Raw genomic sequence first — 21,496 nt, forward strand, 5'->3', positions numbered from 1 at the left:
CGCGGGCTCGGCCCGCAGCCGCACGCCGTACTTGCCCTTGTCCGCAGACAGCGTCACCGCCCGCACGTTCAGCTCCTGCAGGAACAGAGACACGGAACACGAGCTGAACACCAGCCAGGGCCTGCCCACAGCAGGGCCACAGTGCCAGGGAAGTGTAAAGGGACAAGTTTTGTATGGGCTTGTCTCTATGGACCGAGTCACTGGCCAACACCGGGAGAGCAAACGAACCCAAGCCTGAACCCAACTTCAGCAGCAGACCCCATCCTCACTCTCAGCCTCCAGGAAGCAGTTCTCTGTTATTAACAGACAGCTCTCACCTCAAATCAGCCCCCTACTCAACAGCCCTTTTTATTTCCCTCTCACAACTGCCTGAAGAGCTAAACCCATTCCCTCTGCATGCAGTGGCTGGAGCCAATGGCCTGGCAGAGCTCAGGAGGGAAAATTCTGCTGAAACTGTCCTTTCAGTACACACCGAGCCAGGAAACCGTAACCAACCATTTAATGGTTGAGGTTGTACAAAATGACCTCATTTTGTCTCCTTTCCTTTACCTGCTCATTCCAGCTCCCCACTACACAGAAAGCCACTCTGCTCAGAAAAGCTTCTGCCTGTGCCCAGCAGTCAAAACAGCTTTATAAAACCTGCATGGACTTCAGGAGGGGCCCCAGACACTGCAGGAGTGTGTGTGCCCATCTTTCTGAGTTACACATGCAGTTTTTGTCCCCGTATCTGAAGGGAGCATAGTGGTGCTGTGCGAAGTTTGGCACAGCAACTGATTGAGAGGACAACATTGTTTTCGTATGAGGAAAGACCAAGGCTGGAACTCTTTGGAGAGAAGGAAGCTGAAGGGGTTTATGACTGGGGCTGGAAAACGTGAGGCACAGACCTGCATGTACATTTCACTGTAATCCAGGCCAGGCGGGCCAATACTTGAAGCATTTGGTGTTTAATGTCCACTGGATGGTGGTCCCCATCACCACCCTACAGCATCACCAGGTGCACTTGGCAAACAAGCTGCTCCAAGGCATTGAGGAAGCAGAAGTAAATGGCAGCAACAGCATGACAGGACTAGCAAGTAGCCAAACATTTGGACTGAGAAATAATGCTTAAATACAACCTCTGAGCTGCAGCCTAATTCCCCAGGAAGTCCTACTGACATGAGGAGCCAAGAACACAACTGAATCTAATTTTATTTAATACATCTTTTAGGAAATCTAATGAAAATTACGCACTTCAGAAATTCAGTTTCAATGGGGTGCTGCTGGAAATGAGCCCACGAGTTGTAAATGACAACCTCGTGGGGGAAAAGAAATAATAATCAAAAAAATAGCACAAATTGAAAGATGACTTTGGGCCTGATTAGATAAATCACAGAGAAGCCAACTCCATCAGGACAAGTTTTCTGTACTAATTAGATTAGGAAATCATTCTTTTGTACACATTATCCATTTAAAAACCCAGAATGAGTCTTAGAAAAACAGGCAAATCTGTATCTTAGGTCTGTTTATGTCAGTCTCAGTGCTTTGACTTCAAATAATTCTTAATTTTATCTTCCTAATTACTCAAAATTAGTTCCTTAACACATCTTTCAAGTCTCATGTGGACACACTGAGGCAACCAGCCCTTCCCATGACCAGCTGGAAGAGCTGTACTTGGAATGCCTGAACATACAAAAGCCTTTTGCTGGTGCCACGTGCCCCAGCAATGCCCAGTCTTCAGAACAGAGACAGAGAATTTCAGAAATGCTGTGCTTCAGCTGGGCTGGGCTCTCTAAGCAGGCAGCCTAAAAAGGAAAATAAGTATTCATTATGTAATAGTTTAAGAAATGAAACACTGCAGGGCCCCCCAGCCACAGCTCCCGTGTCAGATAATTCAGCCCTGTCACAGGCTCAGCCGCTAGGTTTGATGGAGAAGTCAATTTTCTCTGTTTTACAGCAACCCTACACAGGGCTGGGGGTTGGAAGGAATACAAAAGTTGGATGGAAACAAGATTCTGACTGTGCACAGAGTCAAATTTACTCAGATAAAACCTTTCCCTGGAAGCAGCAGGGAAGAGAAGTCCTGACCCAGGCTTGTAAAAGGCATCAAATAGAAATGAGTAAAATGCAACTGTGTCCAGTTGCTAAAAGCCTTCTGGGTTTATTTCATTTTGTGAGCTTGGCTATTTTTGCATGACAATTCTATAATCTGGGGAGTTCTAATATTAAAATCCATTTATTTAAATGACTTGCTGTGTTCTGAAGATGAGAGAGCAGCACTGCAGATCAAAGACTACAGTTCCTTCTGCAAAAGCGATGAATGAAATTTCTGAAGAATTGACAAGTATATTTTTCCAATTCTTTTGTCAGCAACTACACGAAATTAAATGGTGTAATTCTCCTTACCCATTACCTCTGGCATCTGCAAATTTACTCCTGGCAATCACTGAAGGTTCCAAAGCTCTGAATAGGCACGAGGTTGATGAACAAAGCTGCAAATGCAGCCCAAGCAATGCTGCCCAGCCTGCCTGTAATCACTGACCTCTTTAGCTCTGCACCATCCAGTAAACAACAGGATTGATTGCCATGCAGTACAATAAAACACACACTCAGCTCCAGCAGCAGCTTGTTGAATTTTAAGACACATAATAAAACCAGAACAATAGACAGGACTTTGTGTTTGGGCTTCCACAAAGGCATCTGAGTTTGTTGTAACTCATCTCTCCAAAAGAGACCCCTTTGTCTGCAGTAGCAGAAGAATACAAATCAAAACATACTAATGTACAATCCAATTATGTAATAATTTACAAATGGTTAGCTTCTTCTGTTACCTTTCATTAGCTGTAGAAGCTGACAACAAATTTTGGCAACTACCCTTTCGGAAGTAATTTGAGGAAGCAAACCTTATCTCCCTTAAAACTGGATTCTCTAGAATCTACAAGACCCATTTTTCAGATCCAAAAAATGGGACAGACACTAGCCTAAATTTCACAAAATTCTGCTGTTGAAGAGACCCAGATATTGAAGTTATTATAATTAATAATAACAGCAATTCTGAAGCGAGGGATCATAACTGCCAAGTCTAAGAGCAATAATCAATAAGTTAACATGACAGAAAAGCTTTACAGTCCCACTTGCAAATCAATTACTGTTTTTTAATTAAAAACTCCTCTAGTGAACAATTCTTAAGCATTTAACTCCCACAGTAACTAAAAGCAAGCAGCACAGAGCACTGATGTAGAGGTCCTGTGCACTGAGCTGTGACTTCCTGAGCCAGTGCTCATTCCCCCAGCAGAATTTTTAGAGACTTTCCATAGATGTGTGTTTATGCTTGGGGAAAGCTGGTGTTGCTGGAATTATATGTAACAGAAGGTCTTCCTCTGCTTCATCTCCTAAACCCCCTGACTGACATGGCTGCCCTCACCAGGACAAGTGAGGTGAGCTGATCCCTCCTTGGCAAGATGCACATTTTTGTTCTCTCTGTCAAGGTAAAGCAGCTGATCTTGACAATGGCAACTTCAACCACAACACGACAGCATATTTTAAACACGTGAGCAGATCTGTTGTTACAGATACCTCAATGAAGGGAAGGAAGAACCCTTAACCTGCAAGAACAGGCACAGGGTAAGGGCCACACCATTTCTGCACAAGGAAAAAACCCCTCAGATCCTGTACTGCCAGGGCTTAGTGGGAACAGAACAAGAATTTTATGTCACTGATCCTTGGAGATGGTTTCTGAGAATGCAAAATGGTCAGATTCCAACAGCCTCTCAGTCCCATGCGGTCAGTTTGCAGGATTAAGTATTTCTCTACACTAAACTGACTTTGGCACATCACCCACTGATAGCCCCTTTCATTACAGCTCCCCCGGAAATTCATTTTACCTCTGAGTTGTTAATATCATCAACAGGGATGGTTGTTCAGCTAACCAACAGACACAATCCACTTAAACATCACGTTCTTACCTCGAGTACGTACTTCTCTAAAGACCTGATGCTTTCCAGAGCCTCTGGATCCTGGTGGATAATTACTACTTCTTTCAAAGGATACTGGGGGGGGAAAAAAAAAAAACAACAAAACAGAAACGTAACTATTCAGTTTCCCCAGGTTTCTCCCAAAGTTTAAAACTGTTACACATTCCCAAGGTATGACAGGAGATGTGAGGAGTTCTAACCTTGACTGGGATGGTTTTTCTGTCTCTGATCACTCGTCCCAGCTCAATCACAGACTGCAAACAAGAAACGGCACTTTCGATTTTTTTGTCGATGAGATCCTCCCTAGATTAGAAAGGAAACATTATAATTGCTTCATTTTCATCACATCTCTTTGAGCAGATTGAAAACATTTTACCCCCTTCCCTGACATTTCCTGCAACAGACTCAATTATGCCCTGGTTGGGGCAATTAAAGAAATGAACAAACAGGCCTTTCCTCGCTCTTTGTGGAGAAGATGAGGAGGAAATAACTTGCTGAAAACAAATAGCAGAGCTATTTTTACATCTTTTGTTAGCACCTCTCACAAGGTGAAGAGGATTGAGTCATACAACCTATTCTAGTAATAGCCAATAAAAAGTACAATTTACATTAATAATATCATAAGAAGATGCAGGAAGATATTATAAATAGGGTACTTATAACAACAATGAATTCCCTGTAACAATTCACTGGTTCTCAATTTATCATCTTTTCCAGAAATTGCAGATATTTGAGCTGGATGTTTTAGAGTTTTATCATCTTTCCTGGCTCAATAATTTTAACACCCTTCCATTTTGAAGCAAGGCAGGGCTGGGGGTTTTTTTGCCTTTTGGGGTTTTTTTTGGAGTGGGGATAGAATTGGGATTGATTTTGGATTTTTTTTTTTTTTTTTTTTTTTTTTTTGAGTGAGCTGACATTTACATCTTACTTCAAATGTACAAGCAGTGAAATGTTCTGAAAATGTGTTTTTGCTGATTTTTTGAATAGATGCACTCATCGGGCAGCTCCTTTAAAACCACTCAAGTATCAAAGCAAGAGCAGAGGTACTGGTTAAAAAGACAAAGATGAATAAAATGAAATGAACACAGATACTTGCTGTAATCTAAGGAGCAAAAGTAGTGGGATGAAAACCACAACTCCAGTAAGGACTGGCCAGAAAAACAGAGCTGGCAAAGCAAAACTTAGAACTGAAATATCTGCTTCAGTAGGGCTTTGAGATGGTACTACCTATTTTGAAGCTTTTGTTCTTCCAAAAGCCAGTGCTTCAGGATGATCCTCCAACAACTTGGAAATTAAAAGATAGAAGATTTTGCTCCCAGAAAGCTTCATACAGGATTATGTGGCAGTATTTCAATATTACTTGCCATCACTGAACAACACTGCAGAGCCACAACATGACAGTATTTTTCACAGACTGAATGCAAATCCACAAAATTTAATGCAACCCATCTGTTCTGACACAGAGCAACCAAGCACGACCTCAGTGGGGTTTTAACACAGGTGCTGAGTCAAGCTCAGCTGTGGAAGTGGCCAAGTCCCTCAGCTTTAGCTGCACTCACCCTTCTGGTGAAGTGGTATTTTCTGTATCCAAAAACCTCTCTTACTATTAATTGACAATATTGTCCTCATGCTGAATCAGAAAACTTTCGAAGTAAATGCAAGTGATGTGCTTTGAAACTCAAACTTCAACGATAATCTGGATTTGAAAGGTGTTTTTTTATGGGACAAGGGAACAACTGATACACAGGGGATGCAGTAAATTCCACAAACTAGTAACAGACAAAAACCCAAACCAAATGCACTACAGAGGAAAGTGATGCAAGCCTCAAATACATCCCACATTTGCATGATGCAGCAGCAAGTCAGCACTAACTGCAGTGAAGAGTGACTAAGCCACTTTTAAATGCTCGTGCTAAGCCCATGCCTGAACTGAGTTCCTGCAAACAGCTCCCCATCCTTCCCTTACTCCCTCCTACAGGAGCCCAAACCTATTCCTGGCAGCTCCCTGACGAGGGTGGCACTCCTTGATTACATATTCTTCACAGCACTTGCCCAGGGAGCAGAAAATCAGCACCATCATTATGTCAATCTCCAGCTCCCTGTTGCAGTAACTCTCACTATTAAAGCTCTCACAAAGACCATACACTCTCCTGGAAGGATGCAGCAGCCATAAAAAGATACACCATTAGAGAAGGTTTGAATTTTTTGACTGTAAAGCATCAAGGTCAGGTCCCCTGTCCTTGAGGGTTTTCACACTGAGCTGCAAAGCTGAAGGGAAGTTTTTTTCTCATATTTTCAGGGACCAAGAGCAGACACTGCTGCAGGAACTAACTTAATCCACTGCAATACCAGTGATCTCTCTGATCCTTTAGGGCACAGGCACCACAGCTTTGAGTCAACACAGTCTGAGGTGTAAAAAAGGATATTCCTGCCCACCGTAAGAAAATATTATGAATTTGGAACATGCATTCCTCCTAATTGCTTTCCTTCCCACCTCCGGTCCTTGAAGGTAACACAAATCCACTGCCTAAATGTGGAGAGAAAAGAAAATTCCCAGCTAAAATTGAGGGTGGAGTGTGAAGTGTACTGCAAGTGAAATGTTCTACAGCAAAGAGACTAAAATTCACCACATCTTAATCAAAATATAAACATCCTGTGCCCACAGAAAAGAACATGTTCACTAACATCCTGAAGTTTTTTCGGAGGCAGAGGAATATTTACATTATTAAAGAAGTTTGGTTTCTTGTTATGCAGTTTTAAACACAAGTGAGGGAGCACTGCTCTGTGAAATCAAACAAAAACAAGCCCTCAAACCCCAAAAATGAACAAAAATCCCCCAACAACCAACCAAACCCCCATTCTGCCACCTAAGAGCTGCCTCTTACCTGACTTGGGGGAGCATGAGGTAGTGGATGCTCTCAGTGTTCTTTTCCTGGACCGAAGCCGGATCAATGAGTGTTTTCAGATTCTGGTACATCAGCTCAGTGATAAATGGAGTATATGGTGCCTGTAATGTTGCATTCAATCACCAGCTTTCCTTTATTGCTTGTACATTATGAATCAGTAATACCATGAATTACATAAGGACAGTTCAGCAAAAACAATGCTTACACAGTGTCTGCAACTGGGATGTTATTCAAAATGCAGACTGAAATAAATAATGGAATTCATGCTACTTATTTACCTCCTTCCCAATTCTTAAATGTTATTTTTGGGAATCAGGGAAAAGATTATAACGTGTCCTTATCAATCAGATGATGCAGGCCTTCTTTTTACTACCATGGGGCAGATAAGCAAATAAAAGGGAGAGATGGAAAATGAACTGTGCTACACAAAGATGCTTTTACATTAACTGCATTGAAGTGTTATTGAGAGTGAGGTGTAATTCCCTTACCATGAGTCTGCACATGGAGAACAAGACACTGAACAAAGTTTCCAAGGCCATAATGCAGTCCTCAGTCCCATTCTCACCCTAAGTGAAGAATTCATCAAGAAAAAAAAGCAGTTTTAGGATCAGGAAGTGCACTTCAATAGGCTTCAAAAGTTCCCTATGTTAATGCAATACACTTGTTTTCCAAACCATAATCACTTTGCTCAATTCCAACCAGCAAGTCCAACAGAATTATTGGGCATTTTGGTTGGTTTTTGCCACAAAGCAGAGAGGAGAGAAAACAGTTAACTTTTGTGCCACTCTCAGGCACAAAGTGACAGCATTTAAAGCCAAGATCTTGTACGGAGCTGCCATGAATCCCATTACCAGGGACTGCCAGGACTTTGTTGCCAGAGCAGGAGCGCAGCAGCTGATCCCTACCTTGAGCCTCCTGCGGTTCATTCTGACGTACCAGTTGGTCAGAACATCCACAAACTTCACCAGCCGAGGCACCACCATGTACAGCCTGTAAGCTGCAAGGGAAAATGGTTCCTGCAGTTCAAATCTGCCCTCTGCAAGCTCCTCACTTCAAAACCACATCATCATTTGCAGTCCCGGTGTTAAACACAGCACTGGAGCAGCAGCGAGCTCCAAAAAGGGACTAAAATATTGATCCTGTTAAAACTGGATTTTGAATATGCACAGCATCATTCTCATACTCAAGACAAACACAGCCCCCCCAAATTGCTTCCTTAATCCCACACAAACTGGCACTATGGGAGTCTTATGCTTTTATCTGACTGGTAAAGAGGATAGTGGATAAGAAACTATTAATGGCAGGGGATTGGGCAAATCCTCCATTTGCACATGCTGCAGATGCAGCCAAGGTGCTGAAAGCTGAACAGAAATTATTGCAGAACCAGAAAATACAATTTTCTTAATTACTGCCAACGCTTCCTCCTTTTGCTCAGCAGATTTAAAATGAGACACCTACTTCAACCAAGCCTCCCCCAATTAATTACAGTTTCACTATTTTTCTAAGTAACAGGGTAAGCTAAAATGTGAAGTAGCAGCAAGGCTGATGAGGTAAGAAATAAACAGAGCTGTATTTTCAAGTTCTGTGTAACTGAAATCATGGAAAGCTGCCAGCACCAAGGTCATCACCAGCATCACTACAAAACAGGGAAACAAATTTCAGCTGTTCCTGAGAAAAACTGGGGGGGGGGCAAGGGAGGATGGACCTTACACAGGACTCAATTTTCTAAGGAACAACTTGTATTTAGCTTCTTTAAAAGCCAAGAGCTTCTTGATCTCCATTCTGAATCAGTTTCATTAATCAAGCAGCTACTGAGTAAAATGGATCTTGGCTTTAAAAGCTCCACCACACTTTTCACTGCATTTTGTAAAACAGAAGTGTTTTTAAAGGCAGAGAACTGGGATTTAAACTTACAAAGGAAATGCCCAGAAGATTCACACCATGGTGGGGAAGACATTATTTAGAGAGGAATTTGTATTCCTATAAAATCCTAGCCTTTCCTCTAGCTGTGCATTATTAACAGACCTGTTATAAACAAATTTTAAAATAATCAAAAATCCCACCCTTCAGGGATAGTGTATCTTTAACAAGAAATACAGTATTAGCCTGGAAAAATGCATTTCTCTTCTCAGTAGCTGTAACCAAATTGTGAAATCTGCTTTTTTGTGACTCAGGAAAACCCATGGATGTACATGGAGACACTACACACTTCTTTTAATTACAGTCATCACGAGAGATGATGTTTTACTAAAGTAAGTGTTTGTAGGGGGCACTTTAGTAGAAAATAAAAAGCCTAATAAGGCTTATTGATTTTTAATGCAGAATTTTAACACCCCTGAAAGACATCACGTTTCAACACATGTAACTTGTGCTATTTTCCATGAATATTGCAAATGGGGCTGGGCCTCCTCTTCTTCAGCTGCACACACTCCTGGAAGGCAAAGCTCTCCCCATCCAGGACCAGCAGAGGGCTGTTCCCCCTTTCTGGAGTTTTTCCAGGCTCTCTCAAGCACCCCAGAGTTGGAGGGGGCACAGGTTCATCTCCTCCCCCTCAGCCTATTCAGGTGAGGTCAATCCCACACTGACCCCTACTCCCACACTGCTGCCTCTCCAAGTGCCAGGAGAAACTGGAGCAGAATTAACATAAGTTGGACTTAATGGAAACATTTTTCCAGAGGCAGGAGCAGTGTAAAATTCAGCTCCACTCTAAAAGACGCTGGATGAAATGGAAGAAGCAGAGCCCAGCTGCAGCATCTCCCTGGTCAGTGGGGTCTCCTCAGCACTGCCAGCTTCAAACATGTGTGTTCTTACACCCCATCACCTCCAGCTGCAGGAATTTATATTTATCGCCTTTATCGAGCATTTGACCTTATAAGTCACCATTATAATCTTCCCTTGTCTCATCCTGACATTTTTCCTACTTGAAGTGATACAAAGTAGAAAATCTTTTAAAAAAAAAAAAAATCCCCAAACAGGTTTGTAAAAGAGATTAGCACCAGAGTATCATGTCACAGTACACAAATTCACTGCATCTCATTAAGATCTGCCTGACTGAACCCAGAGTTTATGCAGAAAAGTAAACTGAAAAATTCAGTTTATTAATCCCCTCCAAATGAGACTGCCACTCATTTGATGAGCACAGGATGTTATCTTCATCTGCCACAAGACAACAGCATTTCATACCAACACTGCTGCCTTGGAAGCCTTTACACTGTCATTTTCCAACAAGAACTCTTCTCCTGCTTGGAACGATCTTCTTACTTTGTAAAGATGGTCACTAACACATCCCTTTTTGTCAGCTTCATCTTCCTCTCAGAAATTCAGAGCAGAGAATTCAAGTTTCTGCTCTCATATTCACCTTCCAACAAATAATTCTGTTTAAACCATGCACTGATCCAAGATCCCAGGTTCACAAACTCACAAATGAATTTTCTGCTGTCCCTCAGAGTATTTTCCTCTTTACATGCAGCACATAAACTTGCCCAGGCTCTGCTGATTTCTGCTTGGCAACACATGAAACTCAACACAAACCACCATCAAATTTCAAGGATAACAACTTGCAGGAAGAAGCCACATTTTCATCAATTAGAGCCAGCTTTTATCATATCCCTGGGTTGGGTAGCTTGAGGATTCCTTTTTCCTTTAATGAAATGTTCTTAGATGAGTTCACATGAATTTTGCTCGTACCAAATGACCTGATTCATCTACCACAGCAGGATAAACTCACTGGACTGGTCTTGGTGACAGTGACCATCACATCAGTCAGAGGGGGGAGAGCAAGAGATGAGTGCAGGACTGTCCTGTGACCTCATGAACTCACATCTGGCATTTAGCTCTTTCCTTTTTATCTGTTATCCCACTTAACACCCTCCTTCCCAAGCCCAGGGCTTCTAAAAATTCTTCTGAGGGCAACTTAAGACCACAGGCATGAGGGGGTTATTTATTTATTCATGAACAGGAATGACAATGGCCAAAGCCACCTTCTTTCCAGTATCTGGGCTTCCAGTGCCCTCAAATGCACCAAAATCTCTTCAAATCCCACTGTGACTTTATTTGCAAGTTTATCAACTACTTCAGGGGGTTCTTGCAGCATCTCCTCTCTGCAATTAAGTGCCCCAATGTATTGTGAGCCTCACGAGGTATGGGATGATAAAAAGACAGCAAGCAGGAAGAAAAAACCTGGACAATACCTTCTTACAGCTATACCATATCCTAATACCATCTACCCTGCTGCACACACTCCCACAGTATGATTCCAAAGAAACCCTCTCCATGGAACCACACCAGGGAAAAATTTATTGCCAGGGCTCATGTACCTCTCAAAATTATTTTATTCAGCTGACTTGAGCACTGCCCATTTTATCCCTTTTTTTACAGCTTCTCCAAATTCTATTTGGCTTTCTTTTCACTGCTGTCTTTCAGTGACCATTATAATATTATTAATTGCTCCAAGCACTGCAGCAGACGTTGTTACAGCAACAAGCTCCACCACGGAGCTCACAGGATTAGCTGTGACAAAAAAAGCCTCATCACTTTTTGAAATCTCATGAACAAGCATAGCAAAATCTGACTTAACATCCATGAAAGCAGCATTCCATGGATTATGGTAGCTGGTTATAAAGATTTCCTTCCTTTTATCAAAGCCTTTCATGGAATTTGGGAATCTCTGCACGGACAGGCAAGTTCTGCAATCAAACATGAAACACCCCCAGATCCCCTGAGCAAAAATGCATACCTGCCATTTCAGCTTTGAAGAACTGGATAAGGGATTGGGTGAAAGAAAGAATCCATTTATCCATTATGTTATTGCTCTCCTTAACTGTGTTCTCATTGTAAAGGAATTCTCTTCCTTCATCCTATCATAAAAACACAAAGCACATTTCCAAGTCATCAGGGTATATAATCAAACCTCTGTATCCAATTACCTGTCAGCCACCACTGTTTTGGCATCTTCCCTGAGTTACACTGGTTTGCTACCAGCGAACATTAAATTCCAGACACAGGTAGGTAAGAGAGGGAGCTATGGAAAACCTGCCTCCCACTGCTGCCACACCACAACTTTTAACCGCCAATGAGGCCAGTGATTTGGGCCTGTTAAAGCAGATAAAAAGCAGTGCCAGTCCTCCTTTCCCTGTGTGCAGGGTGAGCCCCAGCCTCCAGACACAGGGTAGGATCCTTGAATCTACACAACTCCTTCATCCAGGAGGATCTGAGGCATTTCTAAGGAATTTACTATGCAGATGGATCCTATCTGGGGAGCAGGCCTAGAAGCAAGACCATTACTTTTTTAAGAACATGTGACCATTCCAACACATTAAAACACAGATGAACGTAGCAACCTGAAAAACCAGGTGGAATTTTTAGCATCCAACATGCACAGAGTGCATTTTTGCTGCTTTCCAGAGCACTGATGTTTGCAGCCATCTGAGAAATGTCATCACCTTGCTGGTTCTGCAGGGCAAGCAAAACCACGTCTGTGCCTCATCTCTTTCCCACAGGTTGGAAACAGGGTTTGGGTTTTTTCCCTCAGATTTACAAACAGTACTTAACAGCTGGTTTTAAAAGCCTTTAGACTTTCTCTTCCCTCAGAGTCCAGATGAAAAAATCTGTTTGGATTATTCAACCCAGAAACTATAGATCCACTTTCACGGTACAAAGGAGAAGATTCATAGGAAAGAAATGCAGGAGAGGAGCAATCCCAGCGTGAGGTCAGCAGTCATTAACCAACTACAATTAAAGGGGGAATTACAAGAAGCATTAAATCATGATTATACCTGATCCAGGACACTGGGATTTTGCTTTCTCTCCTGCGGGAAGCAGAATACAATGGCAAAGTTGCTTAAACCTGTGCATGAAATCTAATTTAAGCTTTATCACCTCCAACAGCACATTCTTTTGCCTAATATGGTGCATAGGAAGGATTTCACTATTTAGAAAGAAAAATCCATCTGCTGAATTACCAAAACTATCTCCTTAAGCACCTGGATTTTCCACTGGGGTCTTCCATCCCCAGTTGAGCTGACATTGCAAGATTTAATGGGATCACAGCAAAAAGCTGTAAATTTCACTTTAGACAATTCAAAGGTCACACAGGATAAACAAGTGCATTTTCAGGGCAACATCTACATTTCTCTGATGAATGCTGTCCAGGGATCCTAAAAAAAGGCTTGTTAAATATTAGGATCTGGAGTTAGCAAACTTTCTTCCCCAAAGAGGTTGCTAAAACACGTAAAACCAATTGTTTAAGTCCGCTGTTTACTGTACTGACTTCTGCAGTCAGCTGCCTTTATTGATTCAAAGGGCAGCTCTCCACAGTGGCCAGGCTGCCACTGCAATTGCACATGTAGTACAAGGTTTGGACTTCTCATTTAGCTCCCACTCTCCCATAAAAGTCTGCACTAACCTGCTGTCATTCATTTCAGCTGAAAAATTAAAATTGGTTTCAATAGAAACTATACAATATACACATCAAATCTTTAATTTTAATGAAAAATTACTGTAAGAAAGAAATTTTAATCCTGCTTTCACGCTTAAAGTGTAGAAACTCCTGTCACTCATCCAGCATTTTCAGTAGACTTCAAATGTAATCTACAAGTCTAAAGCATTATTGCTTTTGTGATTTGCCTTTCTTTCCATTCCATTTCTGAATCTTTTTTCTAAGTTGCATTTAAATGTAACTTTAAAAAAAATTACTGTCATGTTACAGAAGACAATCTTCTTGCTGTGGTTAATGTATTCAGGACTGAGTATTCCCAAGTTAAGCATTTTAATGCAGATTCATAATTAAAGTTCCAGTAAATCAGTTAGCTCAAGAAACTGTCACAGCAGCCACTACTGAAAATAACTTTCCTGACTGATCTGCAGTTCTGCTCATGTTCAAGCTGGGTGGTGCTTAGCACTGCTCTCAGTGCAGAGGAATGTGCAGCCCAAGTGACAGATCCTCCCGGACAGATCCTCCTGGGCTGGAGCTGTGCTGGCCACACCACACAGAGGAACAGCAAAGACAAAGCAGCAGCACTAAGGCAGGATCAGTGGGACCTGCTGCCTCCAGCTGCTCTGGAAACACCGATAGGAAAATCCACCCAGGCTTAGCAGGGACATCTCAGAGGGATCCCCTCCAGCACACGTGGCTTTAACTGGTGTTCCCAGGGGGTGATGAGCAGCAGGTAATTGCTCAGTGTGTCCTGACCCCACAAACACCAGGTCTGGACCTCCAATTTCACAAGTCTGAATGCAGCAGCATCCCACTGATGTGAAATAAAAGGGACTCAAGAGCACCCTAATCTGAGAAAGGAGAGCTGTCACGTCTTGGCAGTCCTCCACCTTCCTCTCCTCCTTTCCATTTAATAAGCTTGGACAAGAAGAGAAAGATGCAGGTGATTACAGCTTCATAAATCATGGTAGAAACAGCAAATAACAAATTAAGAGCAAGCATAATATACAACCTGATCTAACTTAGAACAAGGAGGTAAAGATCAGATGACCACCAGAGTCCAGACCTCCCTCCCACCCCAAAGCCCTACAATGTTGACTCCCTTTAACCCTGCAGAAGCAGAAAATCCCTTGCACTCAGCCCCCCCCAAGATCTGTACCTTGTGCTGCAGGATCTGCACGTTCTGCACCAGGAAGCGATAGGCATTGTACCAGGGCAGGAACACATCCTTCAGGATATCCCTCACTCCCTCCTCCTTAAACCTCAGGTTTTCTGCTCTTACCACAGGAGAATTGATCAGGTACAACCTGCAAAATAAGATCACAGCACTTCAAAGCTTAAAACTGCACATACTGATAGAGTTTCACACTAAAAACCCCAAAGATGACTGTATTGTAGGCATGTAACAAACTGAGCATAAAGCCATTTACTAGTTACTGCTACAGGAGTTTTTCTAAGATGCTGCATACAGAATTTGTATTTAAACTTTTGGTTTTTACTCTAGAAGTTAACTGAAGTGCTAAAACATGCTCAGATGCCATCACAGTATCAAACAAGCAGAGATTGCAAGGAATTAGCATTCATCTTTAGGATGACACCTATTGTTTTGGCAATATTTTGAATTCCTTAACCCCAACTCAGACTCTTTCTACTCAATCTAGTTCATTTCTTCAGTTATGAAAAGCTTTGACAGAACTAAGGAGAAAAACAAAACAGGCAAACCCAGAGAAAAGAGCAGAAATTAACATTTTCAAGAAAGACAGCCCCAAAAGGGGACAAAGGATTGCAGGACCTCCTACAGCACAAATGTCCCTCAGCTCCAGAGACAGCTCTGAGGGGATAAAGCAGAGGATCCAGGTGACACCAGCTACTTACACAAGGGACAGAAATGTCCCTCAGCTTCTTTGCTGTCTCTGAGTTCACAAAAAATCATCTTTATACTTCATCCCACCTTCTTCCCCAAATAAACATTCTGTCTTTAGAAATAAACTGGAATCTATCAAGTTAACTCAAAGAGAAACAAGGCCTTACTCAGGTATCAAAAAAACTTGAATCTAAACTTGATTTAGAACACTTCATTTAATTTTCCAAATAAGAAAACCAAACCAAACATTTTTTCATTTTAAAGACTGTGGCATTTTTCAATCTAAATTTATTAACCCATTTTCTCACATTTTTGAACTTTTAAAATCATGATTCTAAACTAACATAACTTTACAGGCACTTCCTTTAGGAGGCTTTAAAATCTTAATGGGGTTTGACACAGCACATCCAAGAATACCAGACCATAAATTCTTCAGGAGAGAGGGCTTCTTGCATTAAAACTAATAGATAAAAATAGAGCTGCCAGAATAAACAGACAGTAATGCAGCACAGAAATGGCCTTTTCAGTACTGAATTAAAAAAAAAAAAAGAAAAATAAACAATTTTTAAACACATATTCTTAGAATGGCTTGGGTGGGAATGGACCCTGAAGATCACCCAAGTGAATTTGTACCTGAATTCCAATTATAAATTTACAGAAGTACAGAAGAATTCATGGCAATGAACTAGGAAGTCCTTAAATGAAACTAGAATTTAGGTCTATCCTTAAGCCACACCTTCCTTCTATCACAGTTATTTATGTGCCACAGTTTGGTGGTGCAGTGGTATTTTTGGTTTGTTGCATTTTTTGTTTGTTTTAATAAAGCAGCCCTCCACTGCCATATGTCAATGTTAAAAGAAGAGCAATTTCCTCAATTACTCCAATGCAAAGACACATTTATTCTATGGAAAGAGAGATAAGGCACACAACAAAACAAGAGTTCCATCAGTTTAGTTACAGCCATTCAGTTACCCACTGGGCAGAAAATAAAACCTGCCTCAAATCAAGGCAGTGTTAAAAGTTTGCTAACAATGTATGAGAAAAAAATAATCTCCTCTTCACCCCTCTGAACCAGCAGATTGCTGCATTATTTCTTCTGCATGTTAAGACCAGTTTGAGAGGAGGATGTAACTCCCCACTTCTAACAGCAATCCTTACCCCAGGACAGAGGAAAGCAAAGGCCTGGAAGTACCATGACCAGCAAATTCCTTCTGACATAGCTCAGCTTGGACAGGTCTCCAGCCCAGGTCTCAGCAATACTGAAATGGAACTGGTTTGGCTCTTCTTACAGATTTTGCTCAGGATTCAAATTTCATTAAGTCTGAAGTTGGGTTGTTAAATTTACTGTGCTGCTATTCTGCTGTTCGCCCTTTCTACTCAATTCCATATTCATTTCACCAACTTATAGCTGTATTTTCCGCTGATCTATTTATCAAGCTACTGCTGAAAATACTTCAAAGCTGGAGTTAAAATATACATATATATTTGTGTACTGCAAAAGCTAAAGTAACTCTGCAGGGAAACAGTGCCAAGGAAAAAACCTCAGTTGTAGCTTTTGCTATTAACAGGGAACATCAAGCGCCTCAGAAAAAGCGGAGAACTGAATTGCAGAGCTCCTTCCAGAAATGAGCCCAGGCTGCAATGCTTTTTACTCTCTGTGTGGGTGTAGGTATAAATAAATGTGACATTAAAGAATGAGTACACTGGAAGAAAAATGAATTAGCTTCTTAGAAATTAAAAAAAAAAAAGACATGAATAATGGAAGTGTAACTTCTGGTGTTTGAGATTTTTTTGGTTTGTTTATAAAAAAGGGAGGGGTCTTTTTTCAACAGAAACATCACCTGTGATTTAAAAATCTCCAGTATGAGTAACTCCAACCCTTTTCACTCATATTATACAGCCACCTGTATACACTGCTACCCTGCTAACACACCTTGTTTATTTGTAAAGAGCAACCTTGATTAAACTTAAGAACTCTACCCAACATGTACTAGATCCTTTAAATGCTAAAGCTTGAAACAATTAGGAACTTCACATTGATTTTTTTTTTTTTAATTATCTAGAAGCAACAACCATCTTCCCCAAACAAACATTCAGCTTTCATTCAGCCCATCAGTTCTGGGTGTAGCTGTAACACACAATGTGTCGTAGTTGAAGGTTTTCTTATATACACAAGAATTACAGGGCTCTAGAGAAATGCCCAAAAAAACATTCCTGCAGTTATTAAAATGTGTTTATTGTACCTTTACCTCAAGGTACCAGTTGATGCATGTAGTCAGTGCACCAAGGCAGGGCACCAAGTGACTGTGTAATTACTTTATATGTTCTTGTAATTTTAATGAACCACTTGAACTGTGTTTAATCTCTGTTTGACCAGGACAATTTACCTACACACACTAGGCTGCTCCACTTCTGCTCTTCTGGTGCTGCTACTACTACTAGGTGCAAATTACATACTTAGATCAACAAAAACAAAGCACTTTCTCTCTACAAAATGTATAGTGCAAACAGCAAACAAATGTTTTGTGCATTATGCAGAGACCCTTCTCTAAGACAAGAATTTAACAGTCACCTTGTAGTACTGTTATCAAATATTTTATTTACACTACTCGGCTGTCACTGCGGTCTAGAAGCTTCTAAAATTAACTTTCTTCCTGCTGCTAATTGTCAAACCCCCACAAGCAGCCTCTTGGTATGGATCTGCCATGAGCAGGGAGCCAACACATCCCAGTGACCATTCACCAAAGGAATCCCACCTGAGTGCATCAGCTCCGTAACTGTTTATAATGTGCATCGGATCAGGGTAATTCTTCTTCCTTTTGCTCATTTTTTGGCCATCACTAGAAAATATCAGAACATAGGTATCAATTCCCAGAACTCTTGTAAAACATGGATAAAGAAAAAAGGCCCTTCAAATCCAGCTCAATTTTTCTCTCCTAGTATGTTCCTGGTGGCACAGACATAATTATATGTATCTATATATTGGCACATCGTTTCTGTAGGGTTGTTGAGCCCACAGAATAAACTGAAAAAAACCAAAACCCAACCCAAGAGGCTCCCAAGTTTCAAATCTAAGCAGGAAATCTGTCCTTCCTACCAAAGCTGAGGGAACAGGCACTTGTTTTGAATCAATCCCTCCAGCCCACTGGCAAAGCTTCATTCGAAAATAAAGGGAAACAAATATAATTAACTTAAAATTACATCTAAAGCTACATTTATCATCCCTTTTGCTCTGCATAATAGGTGTAATTTCTTTCCTATTCTTGTTGTTCATTTTCTCTCTCAAGGCAGGACTAATCCTGCTGGAAAGAACCCAGTGCAGCAGGCAGCTGGGATGTGTGAGCCTCTCACTCTCAGGTGTCTCTTATCTCCTGCAGCACTGATATCACCCTGGCAAGTCTTAACAGCTCCAAAGTCCATTTCACATTCCATTTACAACTTGCAGGACTTATCTGAAACATTCTTTGACTAAAAACCTGCTCAGGAAGGAGCTGATTGACACCAACCTGGCAAGGACGAGGCCATTCACAATGACGTTCTTGAAAGCAGGCCTCCCAAAAAGAGCAGTGGACAGCACCAGCAAAGTGTAGAACCTGAAACAAGAGACAACATAAACGTGACTTTATAAATACACCAAGCTAAAGCCTGCATGTCTTCATTAAAAAATTAATGTTTCATTATGGTGCTTTCCCCCAGCAAAGATAAATTTTAAGTCTGGGGAACACTTATGTGGCAAAAAGTCAGAAGAGGAGCTTACTGAAAGTAGATCTTCCTATTTGTAGCATTATCAGGCTGTTTGCTCAGCTGGGATCTACTAGTCTAGGAAGGCAGAAAAATTCTAACAGGAAGCATTAGGAAGATCATGAGGAAGAAAATTGCAGCATTTTTCCTCCTTAGTACAAAAAAGGGAATTCTGCCCCTGAACAAGTTTCCTACTTGCTCACTGCAAACCTGTGAGCAGGGGATAGGTCAGGACCAAACATGGCACACAGGACCAGCACACTTGTGTGTGTTAATTGTGTATTCTTCAGCCTGACAGGCAATGGAACACAGTATAAAAGTATAAAAGCAAGTTATCAAAAAGGGGAGGAGCCTCCTTCCAGTCCAGCCAAAGGTTTGATCAGGAGGTTGTGGGTACCTGCTTAAATCAGCCACACTAGGAAACAAGAGAATGTTCCCACAACAAAGGGCAGCAGCAGTTTCCCTCCCCATTCTATTTGATGTGTTACAACCACTCTATAAACTGAGACACTTTGGAAATCAGTGCTGGAGCAAGCACAGGCACCTGTTGTTCACAAGGCTAATACATGATTGTATCTGGGAAATTAAGTGGAAGTGCAGGATGATGTGATAATTTCACACTCAGGAGCCAAAGCCATCACCAAAGGAGGGATGTGTGAGCTGCTGGAACTGCACTGTTGGTAATTACTTTTAAGAAGGTAACTGGAGGGTGGCCACAGCTCTCCTGGTTCAAAGCAGGCATCACACTGACAACTACTTAGCAACCTTCAAAGAGAAGGTGATCATAAAAAAGCTGTAACAAGGCACAGGAGGTTGGTTATGTCTCAGAACTACATACTTGCATGAAGATTTAGTGGACAAACACTCCAGTGGGGGAAAGAAAAAAAAAAAATCCATCTGTATGTTCCAAAGTTGTTTTTATCAAAAAGCAGCCTATAATTGCAAAAGCATTATTCTGACACTTGAGGGTCCTCTGCAGAGGTTGCTGCGTGCATTTATTCAGTGACTTCCATGACAACTCTGATGCTTATCTCAGACAGGCCCTTAACTCTCAAAATCACCTCAACTCACACTGTAGGATACAAATTCTCTTTATTAAACTACAGTCTAATTTCATGAATTTTAACCAATACTCCTCCACCTGCGCACGAACTTTTGCACTCAAAATCCCTGTTTTGATCTTTAACATCCTTAAGAAAACCCCTAAACACAAATATCTGAGTATTTACTCAGATGAGTGACACCTCAAGCCTACAGGGCTGGTAGTTCATTACAAACACAGCAGTTCTTCCTTAGTACTTACTAAAAAGTTGACAAACTCCCAGGACTTTCTGCAAACTGGTCACAAATTCTCATACTAGAGGACCCAAATTTGCAGGTAAAAAGCACAAAGCAGAACCAACTAGGAGAGATTTCAGTATTCTTTAGGCAATATTGAAAAATGTTTCCTAATTCCCTGTATTATGAAAATTGTACAGGCAGACTGTGGGCACTGAAAAAATGCATCCAAGGATACATCACAGATTTTATGTTCAAATTGTCAAACCCAAAGAGCCTCAGCATGAGGTGCCTTAGCTGATGACAGCTACAAGACTGTCTCCGAGAACCTGTGATCCACATATTCTGACGGAACTCTTCTGATTCTTCCTCAGGTTGTGCTTTTAAAACTCACCTCATTCACTCTGAATATTTTAAAGGAATGTCTTTCTGCACCTTATTTTAGAAATATCTTGTCCACAGACACACTTGGTTCCTGGAAACTTCCTCAATTTCTCTGCTGCTTTACCTTCTGTTCACCAAATCTCAGTCTGTTTCTAGGTATGTCCTTGCAGATAAACAGCTGGCAGTCAAACAACAGTAAAAAAGCCATGACAGGGACAGAAGTTTACTCCTTTGCTCTACTTTCCACTTAGGAGAAAACAGGGAGGGAAATCTTTTCTCCCTTTTTTCTTGAACAGCTGTGGGTAAATTCATGATCCTGTGGTTCATGCCAAAACCCTCCAGCTGTGAATTCCCTGTGGGCCACCACATTCTGACCACGACCATAAATCTTGCTGCATTTCCCTCTACAGAGACAGAGCCTTTCCTACCACTCTGCCTGGACTGCCAGGCTTGCAACCCAGCTACTCTAAGGTTTTGTCCTGTGGCTTTAACAAATATAATTCAGCTGGTTCTCTCTCCATGCAGAAAGTCATCAAAAATACCTCTTTCCTGGACAATCACTTTTGTTACATTAATTTTCCCCTTTTCTCTCTTGATTTTTTCTCCTCCGTCGAGTGAACCAGAAGCCACCAGACCTCCACCTTGTGAGCCTTTCCCCACCTCCCAGTCCTCACTTCACAGCAGCTGCAGTCTCTGACCTGACACAAAACCAATCCCCATTCTCAATCTTCACACTTCATACAGATGTGCCAAATACAAATCACATCCTGTGCTCTCAACACTTCAGAACTCACCTGCTTGTTGTTCTCTTAGACCTCACACCTTAATTCCTTCTGTCTCTCACAAATCAGAAGTGCTCTACTCCAAATCACACAACACTTGCTGCTAGCAAAGCCCTGGCACATTAACAGCCAGGAGCACCTGGGAAAGGTGGGAGCAG

The 21,496-nt window shown here is 41.5% G+C and overlaps 1 protein-coding gene across 1 annotated transcript in view; it reads right to left on the reverse strand.

Annotated features, from left to right (window-relative positions):
* The window catches only part of IARS (isoleucyl-tRNA synthetase), an 87,778-nt gene that overhangs the window by 14,801 nt on the left and 51,481 nt on the right, over positions 1 to 21,496 (reverse strand). The window contains exons 17-26 of the mRNA XM_008636044.2: positions 18,660 to 18,746; positions 17,910 to 17,993; positions 14,449 to 14,596; positions 11,592 to 11,712; positions 7,762 to 7,853; positions 7,345 to 7,422; positions 6,836 to 6,957; positions 4,151 to 4,253; positions 3,942 to 4,025; positions 5 to 75 (exon numbers count right to left, since the gene is read on the reverse strand). Of these exons, the coding sequence (XP_008634266.1) occupies positions 5 to 75; positions 3,942 to 4,025; positions 4,151 to 4,253; positions 6,836 to 6,957; positions 7,345 to 7,422; positions 7,762 to 7,853; positions 11,592 to 11,712; positions 14,449 to 14,596; positions 17,910 to 17,993; positions 18,660 to 18,746 (990 nt within the window). The remainder of the gene's footprint in view (positions 1 to 4; positions 76 to 3,941; positions 4,026 to 4,150; positions 4,254 to 6,835; positions 6,958 to 7,344; positions 7,423 to 7,761; positions 7,854 to 11,591; positions 11,713 to 14,448; positions 14,597 to 17,909; positions 17,994 to 18,659; positions 18,747 to 21,496) is intronic.

Source organism: Corvus brachyrhynchos, unplaced genomic scaffold (assembly GCF_000691975.1).
Source record: "Corvus brachyrhynchos isolate BGI_N302 unplaced genomic scaffold, ASM69197v1 scaffold266, whole genome shotgun sequence".
Lineage (NCBI taxonomy): Eukaryota > Metazoa > Chordata > Aves > Passeriformes > Corvidae > Corvus > Corvus brachyrhynchos.